Consider the following 14,813-nt stretch of genomic DNA (forward strand, 5'->3'; position numbering starts at 1 on the left):
GATGACGTTGTTTCCTTCTTGACTTGACCTTTCTAAAGTAACTTTTGGATGTTACCACCATTAAAATGGAGCTTATAGAACAAACATTAGTTCTAAACACATAGAAGACTCGCCTTCCATGAAGAAGGGAGCTTATAGAACAAACATTAGTTCTAAGACATAGAAGACTCGCCTTCCATGAAGTTCCCTTTGTCCTCCCCTTTCACGTCTGTTGCCTTGTGGTCAAAGGTGCTGACTCAAAGATGCATTTCGTGTAGCACCGGCCAAATGTCGATCTCACTATTATGTAAGATTACTTTTTTTTTTATAAATGTGAACGTGGCATAATAAGCTATTGTAGAGAGGTTGCCAACTAATGTTTACTTGGCATTTTACTCAACCGAGTGACTGACGTGTTACTACCAAATTTGTACAAGTTTTAACGGTGGGTGAGTGAGTGGGTTTGAAGTGATTTATCATTTACGGAGTGTCGGTGTGCTGATGATCGGCTCCTCTCCTCAGGCGAACATTCCGGTAAGAGATTCCTCTCGCTGCCATGCAACCATGTGAACAGAATCTCCATCTGTTTTTTTTTTTTTCATTCTCCCTTTGGATTCGGAGAGTCTTGTTGTCGCTTATGGGTAGTAGAAAGTCTAGAGACAAAGAGACCATTGCTCCTGCTCCATGCAGCTATGTTGCATGTATGATTAGGATTTCAATATAGAAACTACTAATTAAGTTCCTCTTAGAGAGTCGCACAAAAAAAAAGTTCCTCTTAGAGAATCTAGAGACAAAAAGACCATTGTTTATATCCCAAAACTTACAATATGATGTTGATTTAGCAGGTTTGTTGTTTATTGGGTGAAGGCTACGTACATTAAATTTATTGCAGAAAATGGTAATGTTACACCTGAATAATCTCTCATATATAGGTTGTAACTCTTGATATGGTATGGAAATGATAAAAAAAAAAGTTTCCATGTTTTCTTCAGGCAAAACATTCTGCTGATGATGACGATGATGTAAATTGGAATACAGATGATGAAATTGATAACTTCCAATCGTCCCCTGTAAATTATATAATCCAAAGTCTCAATTCAACCTTGTTTCTGAATTCTAAAGAAAAAAACTCCTTAACAAGAATATTTTTGTGTATGACATTAGAGAAACATACTTCATATGGATGAGACGGTTGCTAAGTTTATTGAGATGGGATTCTCGATGGAAATGATCGGTAGAGCGATTGAAGAAACCGGCGGTTAGAATTCTATTTATTTATTCTTGTGTGTTATCTTAGTTATGCGTTTATGTTGCCTGTTAATCAGTGAAATGTTAATAACCTGCAGGAGAAAATCCAGAACCTATGATGATTCTTGAAACTCTCTTCAAGCTTTCTGTAAGTTTCTTCTTTGTGAATACTTTATGTTTATTTCGTTTCTTTACTTTGATTCCATTCTATGTTTTTTTTTTGTGTGTAGACAAGCTCTGAAGCTAGCTCATCTAAATCTAAGGTCATAGACGAGCTCATTGGTATGGGTTTCTCCGAGGAATTAGTGATCAAAGCTATACAAGAACATGGTAATGACATGTCTCTTACTCTCTTTTTTCCAAGGAATTGGGAAACTTCAGTGTGGTATCTTGAAACTGTCTTTGATAATATGTAGGAGAAAAAAATCTTGAGGAGATAACAAATGCACTTCTGAGTTATGCAGTAAGTAGATACTCTGATTCTTGTATCTTTGACATATAAATGCACATAATGTGTCACCTATTGAAGGCTTGTTGCTGTTTTGTAGGAGGCAGAGAAAATGCATGAAACAGAAAATGAGGACATCAACAATAACTACTTATCAGATGATAATGATGACACCAATCTTTACTCAGGTCTATCATCCTCAGATGAAGAGGTATATATATACACACTGTTCGAGTTTCGATGCGTTTCTCATTTTACATTTGTAGATACTGTATAACATTGTCTTATTTTTCTATTAACAGAATGAGTTAAACTCTTTTCATGGAGATGGTAGATTGCAAGATTTGATCAAAATGGGCTATCCAAGGAAAGAGGCTTCTATAGCTCTAGAGAGATGTGGTAACCTCTTGCTAATTTATTTCTGTGATACATAATTTTTCTTTTTATGCATTTAGACATGTATTTCTCTCATAGATGCAATCAGTGTCCTTGCAACTTATTCATGTATCTTCTCAAACTTTTCAGGAGAAATTGCAAGTTTGGCAGAGGTTGTTGACTTCATTTTTGCTGCTCAAATGGCACGGCAACTAGATGAGTTTTGGGCAGCTCCTGATGAACAAGAGGTAGTAAGTCTAAGTCCTCTTGAAGAACTTAAGACACCCATTAATTTATGTTCTTTGACGATGTTACTATACTAGGTTGTTTTTCATCCTTTTAATTGACCTTTTGATTCTGCGTGAAGCAGCTAAGAATTAATGAGCCACCACCAAGAAGGAGAAGGCTGAACACTGATATTGCCAGTGATGACGAGCTCATCCGTCTACCAAATCCAATGATTGGATTTGGTGTACCTAAGGAACCTGGAATTATAACTGAGAGGCCAGTCCCAATCCCTAGTATTGCTCGTGGTCCGCCCTATTTTTACTACGAGAATGTTGCAATGACACCCAAAGGTGTTTGGGCCAAGATGTCTAGTCATCTGTATGACATCAAACCCGAATTTGTGGACTCCTTGTACTTTTGTGCTGCTGCGAGGAAGAGAGGTTACATTCACAACCTTCCAATCAAGAACAGATTTGAGATACAACCCACACCACATTATACCATACAAGAAGAGTTTCCTTTGACCAAGAAATGGTGGCCTGCTTGGGATAAAAGAACGAAGTTGAACTGTGTGTTGACTTGCATCGCCAGTGCTCAGCTCACAAACAAAATACGCAAGCGTCTTGAAAAACATGAAAGGGATCCAGCTGTGCAGAAAGATGTAGTAGATCAATGCAAAAAATGGAACCTGGTTTGGGTTGGTAAGAACAAAGCTGCCCCTCTGGAACCATACGAGATGGAAAGGCTTCTAGGTTTCCCAAATAATCATACTCGTGGTATAAGCAGAAAGGATCGCTACAAGTCTCTAGGCAACTCATTTCAGGTATAATTATATGACTTGAGGATCTTGGGTCAGTTCAAGTATCTTGGTCTAAACTTGTTTTTTTTTTTTTGTCCTTTAGGTTGATACTGTTGCCTATCACTTGTCTGTACTTAAGCCATTGTACCCAAAAGGCATAAACGTCTTGTCACTCTTCACTGGCATAGGCGGTGGAGAAGTAGCACTTCACCGTCTTCAAATACCAATGAAGCTAGTTGTGTCTGTTGAGATATCAGAAGTCAACAGGAACATATTCCGGAGTTTTTGGGAGCAGACAAATCAAAGGGGTGATCTGATAGAGTTTAGAGATGTTGAAGAGCTTGACGACCATAAGATAGAGGGACTTATGGACCAGTACGGAGGGTTTGACCTTGTTATAGGCGGTAGCCCCTGTAACAATCTAGCTGGAGCTAATAGGGTTAGTAGGACTGGACTTGAAGGAGACCAGTCATCACTGTTCTATGACTACTGCCGGATTCTAGAGGCTGTTCGCAGCAAAGCCTCAAGAATGAGGAGGTAGAATATCTCTTGTGTAGTGTAGATCACTTTTTTTTTTGCATGAGTTGCGTTCAAACTTGTATGTTGCATGCAGCTTTTTTTTTGTGCCTCTCTAAGATATCAAGAATACTTTATTTTTAACCATACTAAACTTTAAGGTTTTTCTTTCACTTGCTAGAGCTCCTTTCACGCCATAAAGTTGGCCATCTCTATTGTTGTTGATTTGTCTTTTATTAACAATATGAAGTTAAAGATTTACAATAACCGATCAAAGTAGATTCCTGTTGTATCTGTTATATCTGTATGTGTCTTTTCACTACAAAAAAAACACGCCACATTCCGACGGACACCATTGTGAAAAATATGTTCTCATTGGTGAAAAGCAGAAGGGATCGCTACAAGTCTCTAGGCAACTCATTTCAGGTATATAGTTTTATGACAAAGTCTCTTGTTAGTTCAGGTTTGGTTATAAAGTCTCTTGTCTAAGCTTGTTTTCTTTTCATTTAGGTTGATACTGTTGCCTATCACTTGTATGTACTTAGACCTTTGTACCCAAAAGGCATAAACCTCTTGTCGATCACTCTTCACAGGGATAGGCGGTGGAGAAGTGACACTTCACCGCCTCCAGATTCCTATGAAGCTAGTTGTATCCGTTGAGATTTCTGAAGTGAACAAGAACATATTCAGGAGTTTTTGGGAGCAGACAAATCAAAGGGGCGTTCTGATCGAGTTTACAGATGTTGACGAACTAGACGATCAAAAGATAGAGAGACTTATGGACCAGTATGGTGGGTTTGACCTTGTTATAGGCGGTAGCCCCTGTAACAATCTAGCTGGAGCTAATGGGTTAGTAGGAGCGGACTTGAAGGAGACCAGTCATCACTGTTCTATGACTACTGCCGGATTCTAGAGGCGGTTCGCCGCAAAACCACAAGAATGAGAAGGTAGAGTGTCTCTTGTGTAGATGACTTTTTTTTTTTTGCATGAGACTTGTATGTTGCAGCTTCAAACCATACTAAACCAGTATGTTGATTTGTCTTTTATTAACAACCTTTGATTAGACACGAAGTTGAAGATTTTCATTAAAAGATAAAATTAGATTCATTGTGAGTTATGACAAAAGCGATGACGTCTTTTACTCAAACAAAACAAGGCTTCCAAATGTCAACTCCAATACTTTCTTAACCAATAGCGTCAACTTGAAGGCTTCCTTTTTTTTTTGTTTTTGTTTTTCTTCTCTTTTGGCCAACTCCTCTTTTCTTTGTTGTTTCCTTATTGACTTGACCTTTCCCAAAGTATGCAACTTTGTTCCTACCGTTAGGTGAAGCTTAAAGAGACCATGTTCCTTCTCAGACCCAGGAGACTCATCTTACTTGAGTTTACTCCTCCTCTGCCTCTTCCTTCTACTGATACTACACAGCTTCTTCACAATGCTTTTTGTTCAAAGGTACGTATTCTTTTCTCAGATCATTAAGCTACTATGAAATAACTTATGAAAATCTCTGTAGATCCCAAATAGATTAGGAGAAGAAATAGAAATAAGCCTAAGGACAATATTATCACATATGGAAGTTGAGTTATTGATCTGAGTGGGTTCATGTACAGAATTGATATATAAGAGTTTGGTATGTACATTCAGGATGTTCCAGGAGCACATCATCCGCAGAGGCCGGAGGTACATTAGAAGGCTTAACTCTTGCCTTTTGAACTCAACGATGCAGTCTTATTGGGATGAGGTTTGTTTGTCTGTCTTCTTACTAGCTCTGAGTTTTGCATCATTCTACATATTTGATTTTTTCCTATGTTCCTTTTTCTTCTTTGGCAAAGATTGAAAACTTCAAGAATAAAGTGTTCGATGAACTGACTACAAAAGATGAGAAGGTGTTGGAGATTGGTATTGGGACAGGTCCTAATATGAGATACTTCGCCGCTCGTAATGTGAATGTAACTCTTCTTGGGTTGGATCCAAATCCTAAAATGAAGAAGTATGCACGCAAAGCCGCTGTGAGAGCAGGATTGAATCCTAAAAACTTTAGATTCATGCAAGGAGTAAGTATTGCTTAACTATCTGTCTGCATCATACACGCTGATTCTGATGTTACTTCTCTGATTCTGTCACTAGGTAGGAGAGGCTATACCATTAGAAGATGGTTCTGTGGATGCAGTCGTTGCAACACTTGTTCTATGTACTGTTTCCGACGTCACTCAAACACTCAATGGTACTTTCTTCCTACTCATAAAAGCATCATTGCTGATATCTCTAACTTAACCCTTTTTATGGTAATTTCAGAAATCAAGCGAGTGCTGAGACCAGGAGGGCGTTTCATCTTCTTAGAACATGTTGCAGCAGAAGGTACATTAAGTATGTACATACATAAAGAGAGAGAGAGAGAGGTGTAAAATTGAGTGTATCAAATTGCATGAGAACCTAAATTATTTTGTGGTTGCAGATGGATCTCTCTTCAGGCGTTTGCAGAAACTGTTGGATCCATTGCAGCAGATATTAGCAGATGGATGCCATTTGACAAGAAACACGAGAGAGTGCATCTTGGAAGCTGGTTTCAGCGGTGGTGCCCAAATAGAGACGGTGTCGATGTATAGTTTCCCGTGGGTAACAAGACCTCATATCTATGGAGTAGCTTACAAGTAAGACTATACATCAAGTATCAGCTCTGCTCAAATGTGCGAGGCTGTAGACGGGTTTTGAACTCTGAGAAAGCTATGTTTGATGTTGTTACTGAGTGTTGTTTGTTTCATTAAAGAGAGAGACAGATGCCAATTTTAATGAAATTTCTTTATAAGACAACAAGTCATCAATGTAGAACATTAGAACATCATTAATGGGGGAGACCCTAATTAGGTTCTTAGATACATGTATTATAAAAGACATTTCTTCTACCTCTTATTTAGGATACATTCTTTAGTTAAAACCTTTTTTTTTTTTTCTAATTACACTAAAAAACCCTCATAGGAAACCATGTTAACATGGTCTTAGTGGTAGGATACAGGGTTGGTTCTTTTGTGGCTCTTTTAGTACAAAATATTACTTCAAAAGTTGTTTTTAAGTTCCCGAATGCCCAAACCTATTACTCCCTCCGTTTTTTTTATATATGACGCTTTAAGATTGTGCACATAGATTAAGAAACATTTAATTTCTAAATAAAAAACATCATTAATTGTTTACCTAACCACAATTTAACCAATAATAAAATAGAAACTATAATATCATTGGTCATCTAGCATTAATTAGTAATAAATTTTACATAAAAAATTGAAAACGTCAAATAATTTGGAACAAAAAAATTCCTCTAAAACGTCATATATATAAAAAACGGAAGGAGTAACAATTATCTACTGCTTTTTTTTTCAGGCCGCTATTCCACGTTTTTCTCTTTTCTCTTTCTTTGTTTCTATCTTTTTCTCTCCCCCTTTGTTAAATCCTATGAAATTATTTTGTCATGGACTGCTCATAATTCTTTTAGTAGAGAAACTATGAATCTCTAGATTATCACCGCCATTGCACGCTCCAATCTCACATTCACTTTGGTCTTTTATACTCTGCCACTTATGATTTCATTGACCTTGCAGGTGAAGCCAGTCAGGGCCAGCTCATCAGGGGACAAGCGGTGCGACCATTTCGGGTCTAAGCCTCTGTCTCTCTGTATAATAATAATTAAGGGGATCAATTTTTTTTTAAATTTATATTTTTATATATAAAAAATTATAAATATAATAAATAAAATTGAAAGGGGTCCAAAATTATTTGATATATATATAGTTTTATTTTTATTATAAAATATATAAAATATTAGTGATTAAATTTTAAAAATGTTTTGAATATTATCTGTATATAAATTTTAGAGAAATTTTTTTTTTCCTAAGACCCTTAACAGTGTTGAGCCAACCCTGAAGCTAGTGACTTCTGCTATTGATCTAGCGACATCACTACTAGCTGACTTTTCTCCGGTAATTTTTCTTTGGGTAGAGTAGTAATAGGTGGAGTCGACGGTGGAACTTTTGTATTAGAGGTGGATGTAATCAATTTTCACAGTTATGTTGATGAATTCAAAGATCCCATCTCTGCTACGAAAGAACATAAAAAAAAAATTGTTTTTAGGTTAATGGTTGCTTAAAACTTGAAGAGACGAAAGATAATAAGAAAAAGAGTAAAATTGATGAGATTTACACTAACCAGTCCAACACAAACTCACTCATTCATAAGAACATGTTTAATGCTACTTTCTTTACACATGACTTGGTCTCCAAAAACTTGTTCACATAGTTACTATCAATCAGTGTTTTGAAATCCGGACCTGCAGTTGAATTGGTAAACCCGGTGATTCAGGATAAATCTAGTTTAAGTTTTGCGAAAAACTCAATATTTAAAAATCAATAAATCCGCAAAAATCCACTAAAACCCAAAATCCAGTTACCAGTTGAATCACTGGTTGAACCAATTGATAATCTATATTTTTTTTTTAGTTTTTAACTATGCTTTTAGAATATGTTTTGTATTCTAAATTTATGTTAGGTTTTAGTTTTATTTTTGTTATCGACAATTTATTACAATGATGTTTTACTTTTGGTTTATTCAGATTTTAAGTTTAATTGTACTATTCACATTAAACATTTAAATATTATGAATTTTAAGTCTTGATATTTTTGTTAGATGCCATAACTCTTAACTTGTTAAATAAATTAAATAGTTTAAACTATTTTTTGATATTTTGTATGCCAAATGAAAATAAAAATATAGAAACTAAAGTTAAATATTTTTTAAATATTTTTGAAACATAAAATATGTACATATCAAACTATTATTTTATGTTTTAAAAATATTCAGAAAATAATTATTTTAGTTTTTCTATTTTTATTTTCATACCTAATATATTATTATATAATAAAATTATTTAATTTACTAACCCGCGGTTCGCTCGCGATCGACCCAATAACACGGTGATCCGGTAAGTCGTCCGGGTCGGATTTCAAAACATTGCTATTAATGTTCTTATTAAGCTTCTCTTATTGTTTTGATGTCATTATTAACTGATTCAGTGGAATTACATCATAACCCTCCAACCGATAACTTATCCACTTTTACCAAGAGAGCATCCACAAAAACAAAAATCAACTTCGCAACTGTGAAATCCGACAGCCATCTTCATTTCGTGAAATACGACAGCCATCTTCTTCTTTTTTTGAAACTGACAGCCATCTTTAAACACCACATATTCATGCACTAATCAACTCCACACAACTACCACTACCATAACTAGTTATATCTCTATTACTTTTCTATTAATGCTCGTCAACGAAAACAAAATATTTATGTCACTTTTGGCATAAACAAATCCAGTGTGCTTCTCTTTTGCAAAATGTCTCTTGATGTTATGAAGAGTTAATAAATGCCTCTTAATGTAATGAATTCATACTATAATGGAAAGTTTTTCCTTTTTCAAAAATAATGGAAAGTTCTTTACTTATTGATCTCTTGTAAATGCGTAATTTATCGACACATTACACTCACAAAATATTGATTATACTCAAATAAAGATGTTTTACAATGACATTTGAAATCATATTGTAACGAGTAGTTGGCAGGTCCAATAAGTTTACATGACGCAGAAGACTCGCGGTCTTAATCCGAACTTTATTTTAAAATGGCCGACATTCACTTATTTTTTGTTAGTTAACCGTTTAGTTATGTTGCGTACTTACTTGTGTGATCATTACATATATACTATGTGATTCTTTCGAGCATATGCACCGATTTAAATATTTCCAAATAAATAAATTGATCTATATTTTTCTTTCAAATATTTATAAGTTTTAAATAATTTATATATAAAATTATAGATTATTTTAAATAATATTATCTTACTATTTTAGTTAGACATGTAATTTTAAGAATAGCATACATGATGAAATCGTTGAACTGTTTAGAAAAAGTAATTGACAAATCTACTGCGGATCGTGGCGACGAGTCTTAAATCGTTGATGGTTCTTTATTTGAGAGTGATGGAGTTCTTGCTGCAAACTATGGTTACTTCAAAAAACAGCATGAAATTCTATGGAACGGTAATCTTTTGACTCTGTTATTATCAATATAGCAATAGAAAGAATTGTCTTATCTCGGTGACTCCTACTGGAGTATTACAAAGAGAGTGACAATCGTTTTCAATTCAGTAAGCGCGATATTTTTGGATTTATACGAAAATTATCTTTTTTGAGATTCAACTATTTCAAAAGAAAATATTAAAATTTTATGAAAAATCTTTAATCATCCATACGCAAATAAATATGTATTAGTTTACTTTAGATTTCTATTGGTGTATCTCTTTTTTATATTTGTTTTTCTAGTTTACATTGTTTCGAAACTCTTTGTCTAGAAAACTTATAATACGACGAGAGTTCAAAAATAATAATAATGGATGATATACTTTATGTCACATGGATATGATCTCTTTGATCCAAATTCAGTTTCTTATTATTGCACTTGATATATATCTTTATAGAGCATAATACTTAATGTTTATATTGATATCTGATCTATATAACAAAGTTTTTCGATCCGCTTGATCCGTATCGTGTGATCTTCTTTTATCATCCGGAGCTTATTTCATTTGGATCACATTTGCTTGGCATAACACAAGAAATACAGTTATCTCGTATCATATTTGTATTATGTACCGCTGATGTAATCATATCCTTAGTGGATTCACTCACACTCACAGTTTTGGTGTTACACTGTTAGGATACCTATAGTTTTTTTATGTTATCTTTCTCGATCTTCTGGAAACACATGATTGATGCCACACATATCAATGCCCAAATAATACAAACACGTGGCCTTTTCTGACAGACTGTATTTTTATTAATACAAATAAAGATGATCAATTTACAAAAAGTAGTTTAGAAAGACTATAAAAAAAACGTTTTGCTCTGCATTATATTGAAACGAGTGGTTGGCTTGTCCAATTTTTTTATTTTTTTGACATATCGTGCTTACTTCTGTTTCAGTTTCATTGATATTATTTATATTAATTTTATATTTTAATATATTTTTTATTGGTTGAAAAGTGGTTAGATGTATTAGTAACAGATGAAAATACGAAATCTACAAGCGCTCATCTACGATATAAACTGATCACAAACATTCAAAAGAAAACTCACAGAAGTGGGGTCCGCAAATTTTTATTTATAAAGTAGAAGCTGAGTTAATTGCCTCTTTGGAAACACAGTAGGCACAGTAGGCACGGCCATGACGATTACAAATGACACGAGAATCATACTGAACGATCAATTGGCTTATTGGTCCAATTATTTTCAATGTCCTGCATAAATTATTTAACATATGTTTTCTATATTATTTATCTAATATCATATAATAACAATACAAAACATGCATTATAATTTATAAAATAATTTTACTTCAATAACAATTTTACTTCGCTAATGATTCATTAATGGCATATTTTTTTATTTATAAAATTCTTTTTTACCTATAAAAATAATTTTACTTCATTAATGATTTATAAAGATTGATCAGATTAACTGTATAAAAGTATTAATATAACTTAACTGTATAACAGTATAAATATAATTTACTACGAATATTTTGACTAATTAATTATATATAATCATTCACTACATATTAAAATCTTATTTTGTTTTTATAAATATTTAAAACAGATTTACATCAAATAATAATAATGAATAATTGATAACAATAATAAAAATATTAAAAACATTAAAAACAAGAAGAATTAAATTCACTTAGAACAATTAAAATAATTCTTTCTCGTTTTTAGAATTTTATTTTTATTGATTGATAATTACATTTGAAATAACTATTCAACAACACATTTAATCAATATAATATAATCTTTTTTTTGTAACAATATAATATAATCTTCATAAACAATAAAAAATATCTCTACAAATATTGTAATCAATTTTGATATTTGGTGAAATCTCTGTCATATGATACATCTATATTATTAAATTATTATACATACATATGCAATTGCCATACAAATAGTTTACAGAGAGTAATAGATTATACGTTTGTTTTAGTTTATAAATTGTATTAGTACCTTGCATGTGGACACTCCACTTAGTATCATATAAATTTGTTTGTTTCTTTAACGCTCTGTATAATATTAATGAAAACTCTGGAGAGTGGGGGGGTTCGCACAAAATCAATAATAAAGGGAAAGACTTGCATAAAACCAAAGACAGAAAAAATGAAAATGTCAGTAAACATCGAACGGTAACGAGACTCCAGAGAGTCCAAAGAAAAAGACTTGCATAACACCAAAGACATAGAAACATCAAAATTCCATTATTGGTTATAATGAAAAAATTGACTTTAATGTGTGTCTTCCTTTTAAAAATGCTTAATGAATAAAATAATAGTAAAAATCTTATTTGATGACGCGTCCAGAGCCGAGCTTTGGGTAATAATATTTAAACATTTAATAGAGTCCCATTTAAAAAAAACATTTATATAAGTATATACATTTTGGTATAGTAATATAAAAATTGAGTATTAAAGTGAAAGAAATTTTTAATTTATAAAAATGATTGGGTGGATTTTATATTGTTGTGATTTAGATATAAATAAACAGCAAAATTAAGATTTTTTTTAAATATATTTATAAATATATTAAATAATATGTAAATTTAACGCGTCGTACTCAGAAATAAAGATGCTCTGTATAATTATTATGCACAAACAAAAGATTGCTTTGGAAAGACGGTTATAAATACGTTATGGTGTGCAATGAAGACATTAGAGAATCAAACTGAGACGAGTAGTTTGAGAAATAGCAATGGCCATCCTGAATTTCACACCTTCCTCAATGTTCCCGGTGACCATAGATTCAGCTCGAGGAACAAGAGTTAGAGGTTCTGTCATCAAAATGCAGAAGAGTCTCAATACTACGGATCCTCATCCTCCTGCCTCACCTGGTTTCAGCTTATGTACGTGCGGAAGAAAGCATTTCCTAGGAGAAGCTACGACGCCGTTTCTTCCAATCTCTCCTATCTACGCTGCTCCATCCACTGCTCCATCCACAGCTCAAAACTCAACGGTTGCTCGTAGTGAACTTTGTTGCTAAACTATAGAAGAGGAATAAATATTTGAATTTATCTAATTATCTATATCTTCATTTATATCAGGAAGTATTGAACCAATTGCGTCCTCCTAAGCCTGACTGGTATTTTGAGCTCTATGGTTATTTTAGGAGCGCAGGGATGGAAAGATATGAGAAAGAGGTTAGTGACTTCATGAGATTTGCATGCATTTTTCCTTTGTTTCTAACGTTTCATTCTTCTTCTTTTGTCAGATTGCTGTTTACAAGAGGAAACTCTTTGCAAATTTGGTGGGAAAAGCAGAAACTGTTTTGGAGATTGGTATTGGAGCTGGTCCGAACATCAAGTACTACAACAATATTCCAAACGTCTCTGTTCTTGGTGTGGATCCAAACCCTAAGATGGAAAGTCACGCACGCAAATCCGCTATAGAAGCAGGAGTGAAATCCGAAAACTTCAAGTTCATTCACGCGGTAATGGCCTTCTTTATATTTTGTCGTGAACAAACGCGAATCAAACAAGCAGAAATCACGAAAACTTAGAGAAAATGAAATTCAGTCGAAGCAAATACTGTTTTATTTTAGGGTTTGTATACTGATTGTGTGGATTAATTATTCCGTGGTTTTATTTGTGTGGACTAGGTCGCAGAATCTATGCCATTAGAAGATGCATCAGTTGATGCAGTTGTTGGAAGTCTTGTGATGTGTTCTGTCACGGATATCCCTCAAACACTCAAAGGTAATTGTTTAAGTCCCTTCACAATCACATCTTACTTCAGATGTCAGATCAAAAGAAAACAAAGCTCATCAAATAGTTTAGTACATGTACAGAGATAAAGCGGATCCTAAAACCAGGAGGGCTTTACCTCTTCGTGGAACATGTTGCAGCAGAAGGTATCGCTTTCGACTCATGAGGAATCCATCATAATCCATTAACGCATAAATGACATAATCCAAAACGTTTTGTTTTGTTTTGTTTGTTTTGTGATGAGCAGATGGAACATTTCTAAGGATGGTGCAGAATGTTTTGGATCCATTACAACAAGTTGTAGCCGACGGATGTCATCTAACGAGGAACACAGAAGACTACCTTTTAGAAGCTGGGTTCAAAGGTGGTGTAGATATCAACAAGGTCTCTCTTTCTGCCTTTTACCACTTAAGCCCTCATCTTTATGGAGTTGCTTATAATTAAAAAAAAAATAGCTGGGAAATATCTGAACTCAGCAGCTCATCTTTGGACTGAACACAAGGCTTTCTTTCACGTTTGAAAATATCAAGTTTTCAACTCTGTTTCTCTATATCTGCTTTTGATCCTAAACTATCGACTCAATCCATTGAGTCTAAGCGATTATGATGTTGTGTTTGTAACTGAATAATGCTTATAAGCAGAAAATAATGTAAAATTATCAGAAAGTTTGGAACTCTTTCTTCTACTAATAAAAAAAGGTAATTGATCAACTTTGAGACGTCGGACGGAACTATATCTTAATTATCTTCACTCTTATCCTTTTTCTTATTATGAGTAATTGAGATTTTAAACTTAGCAATGGCAACCCTCTATTCTGTCACCTTTTCTTTCTTCTTCTTTTTTGAGTGAATGTAAAATTTATTCATCACAAAACTCTTTTTAACAATAAATGCTTCAAAAGTTTGGAAGACTTGTCACCTTCTTCACTGGTCAATACATATGAAATCTTCGAAAAGAGACGTTGCATAAAGAGATTACACATGTGGGCGGAACTATATCTTCATCTTGTATACTCTTATTGTTTGTTTTGATGATGAGCAATCGAGGTTTTAAATTTCGCAATGGCAACCCTCCACTTGTCACCTTCTTCACTGGTCAATACATATGAAATGTTTGAAAGAGACACTGAGAGACTACACATGTGGACGGAACTATATATATATTCATCTTCTTCACTCTTAGTCTTTGTTTTGATTATGAACAATTGAGATTTTTAATTTAGCAATGGCAACCCTCCACTTGTCACCTTTTTCACTGGTCAATACATCGTTGTAAATGATATGTAGGTTCTTACGTATTTAAATTCTCTTTCTGTGCTAGAGATTTATGTGTTTTTTGTTTCAAGACAACAAAAAAAAAATGTCCAGAAAGGTT

The 14,813-nt window shown here is 33.7% G+C and overlaps 3 protein-coding genes and 1 pseudogene across 7 annotated transcripts; all 4 read left to right on the forward strand.

The window, feature by feature from the left end:
- The first annotated feature begins 137 nt into the window (after positions 1-137).
- On the forward strand, positions 138-4,749 carry LOC103831347 (DNA (cytosine-5)-methyltransferase DRM1). Of its 4 annotated transcripts, none has more exons than XR_004449011.1 (13): positions 138-513; positions 825-877; positions 972-1,049; positions 1,144-1,237; positions 1,326-1,375; positions 1,458-1,557; positions 1,644-1,690; positions 1,776-1,886; positions 1,978-2,074; positions 2,201-2,298; positions 2,418-3,101; positions 3,181-4,019; positions 4,104-4,749. XR_004449011.1 is itself a non-coding variant. In XM_033274332.1 (13 exons), the coding sequence occupies exons 3-13, from the start codon at positions 875-877 to the stop codon at positions 3,616-3,618; spliced, it is 1,800 nt and encodes a 599-aa protein (XP_033130223.1). In that variant the 5' UTR covers positions 138-286; positions 417-513; positions 825-874; the 3' UTR covers positions 3,619-3,769. The 4 variants fall into 4 exon arrangements, 3 of the variants coding, with proteins under 3 accessions (XP_033130223.1, XP_033130224.1, XP_033130225.1); XM_033274332.1 differs by lacking the exon at positions 4,104-4,749 and having other exon boundaries at positions 138-286; positions 417-513; positions 3,181-3,769; XM_033274333.1 differs by lacking the exon at positions 4,104-4,749 and having other exon boundaries at positions 822-877; positions 3,181-3,769.
- Positions 4,162-4,749, forward strand: LOC117126862 (annotated as a pseudogene).
- A 20-nt stretch (positions 4,750-4,769) lies between these two features.
- On the forward strand, positions 4,770-11,347 carry LOC103831348 (methyltransferase-like protein 7A). Of its 2 annotated transcripts, XM_009107249.2 has the most exons (7): positions 4,787-5,043; positions 5,236-5,332; positions 5,424-5,645; positions 5,719-5,815; positions 5,887-5,949; positions 6,047-6,408; positions 8,092-11,347. In XM_009107249.2, exons 1-6 carry the CDS (start codon positions 5,027-5,029, stop codon positions 6,244-6,246), a joined length of 696 nt encoding a protein of 231 aa, XP_009105497.1. In that variant the 5' UTR covers positions 4,787-5,026; the 3' UTR covers positions 6,247-6,408; positions 8,092-11,347. The 2 variants fall into 2 exon arrangements, with proteins under 2 accessions (XP_033130269.1, XP_009105497.1); XM_033274378.1 differs by lacking the exon at positions 8,092-11,347 and having other exon boundaries at positions 4,770-5,043; positions 5,881-5,958; positions 6,047-6,539.
- Positions 11,348-12,373: 1,026 nt separating this feature from the next.
- Positions 12,374-14,149, forward strand: LOC103831349 (methyltransferase-like protein 7A). The gene is made up of 6 exons (XM_009107250.3): positions 12,374-12,691; positions 12,780-12,875; positions 12,947-13,165; positions 13,334-13,430; positions 13,523-13,585; positions 13,687-14,149. Exons 1-6 carry the CDS (start codon positions 12,431-12,433, stop codon positions 13,881-13,883), a joined length of 933 nt encoding a protein of 310 aa, XP_009105498.2. The 5' UTR covers positions 12,374-12,430; the 3' UTR covers positions 13,884-14,149.
- Positions 14,150-14,813: the final 664 nt, after the last annotated feature.

The sequence above is a fragment of the Brassica rapa genome, chromosome A07 (assembly GCF_000309985.2).
Source record: "Brassica rapa cultivar Chiifu-401-42 chromosome A07, CAAS_Brap_v3.01, whole genome shotgun sequence".
NCBI lineage: Eukaryota > Viridiplantae > Streptophyta > Magnoliopsida > Brassicales > Brassicaceae > Brassica > Brassica rapa.

Bases quoted from the DNA above. Each gene is read 5' to 3' on its own strand.
- LOC103831347 (XM_033274333.1), top strand. The intron at 1,050-1,143 runs GTAAATTATATA...GTATGACATTAG, and splicing joins ATAACTTCCAATCGTCCCCT to AGAAACATACTTCATATGGA. The intron at 1,691-1,775 runs GTAAGTAGATAC...GCTGTTTTGTAG, and splicing joins ATGCACTTCTGAGTTATGCA to GAGGCAGAGAAAATGCATGA.
- LOC103831348 (XM_033274378.1), top strand. The intron at 5,816-5,880 runs GTACTTTCTTCC...TTTTTATGGTAA, and splicing joins CGTCACTCAAACACTCAATG to TTTCAGAAATCAAGCGAGTG. The intron at 5,959-6,046 runs GTATGTACATAC...TTGTGGTTGCAG, and splicing joins TGCAGCAGAAGGTACATTAA to ATGGATCTCTCTTCAGGCGT.
- LOC103831349 (XM_009107250.3), top strand. From the start codon at position 12,431: ATGGCCATCCTGAATTTCACACCTTCCTCAATGTTCCCGGTGACCATA. The intron at 13,166-13,333 runs GTAATGGCCTTC...TGTGTGGACTAG, and splicing joins ACTTCAAGTTCATTCACGCG to GTCGCAGAATCTATGCCATT. The intron at 13,586-13,686 runs GTATCGCTTTCG...TGTGATGAGCAG, and splicing joins GGAACATGTTGCAGCAGAAG to ATGGAACATTTCTAAGGATG.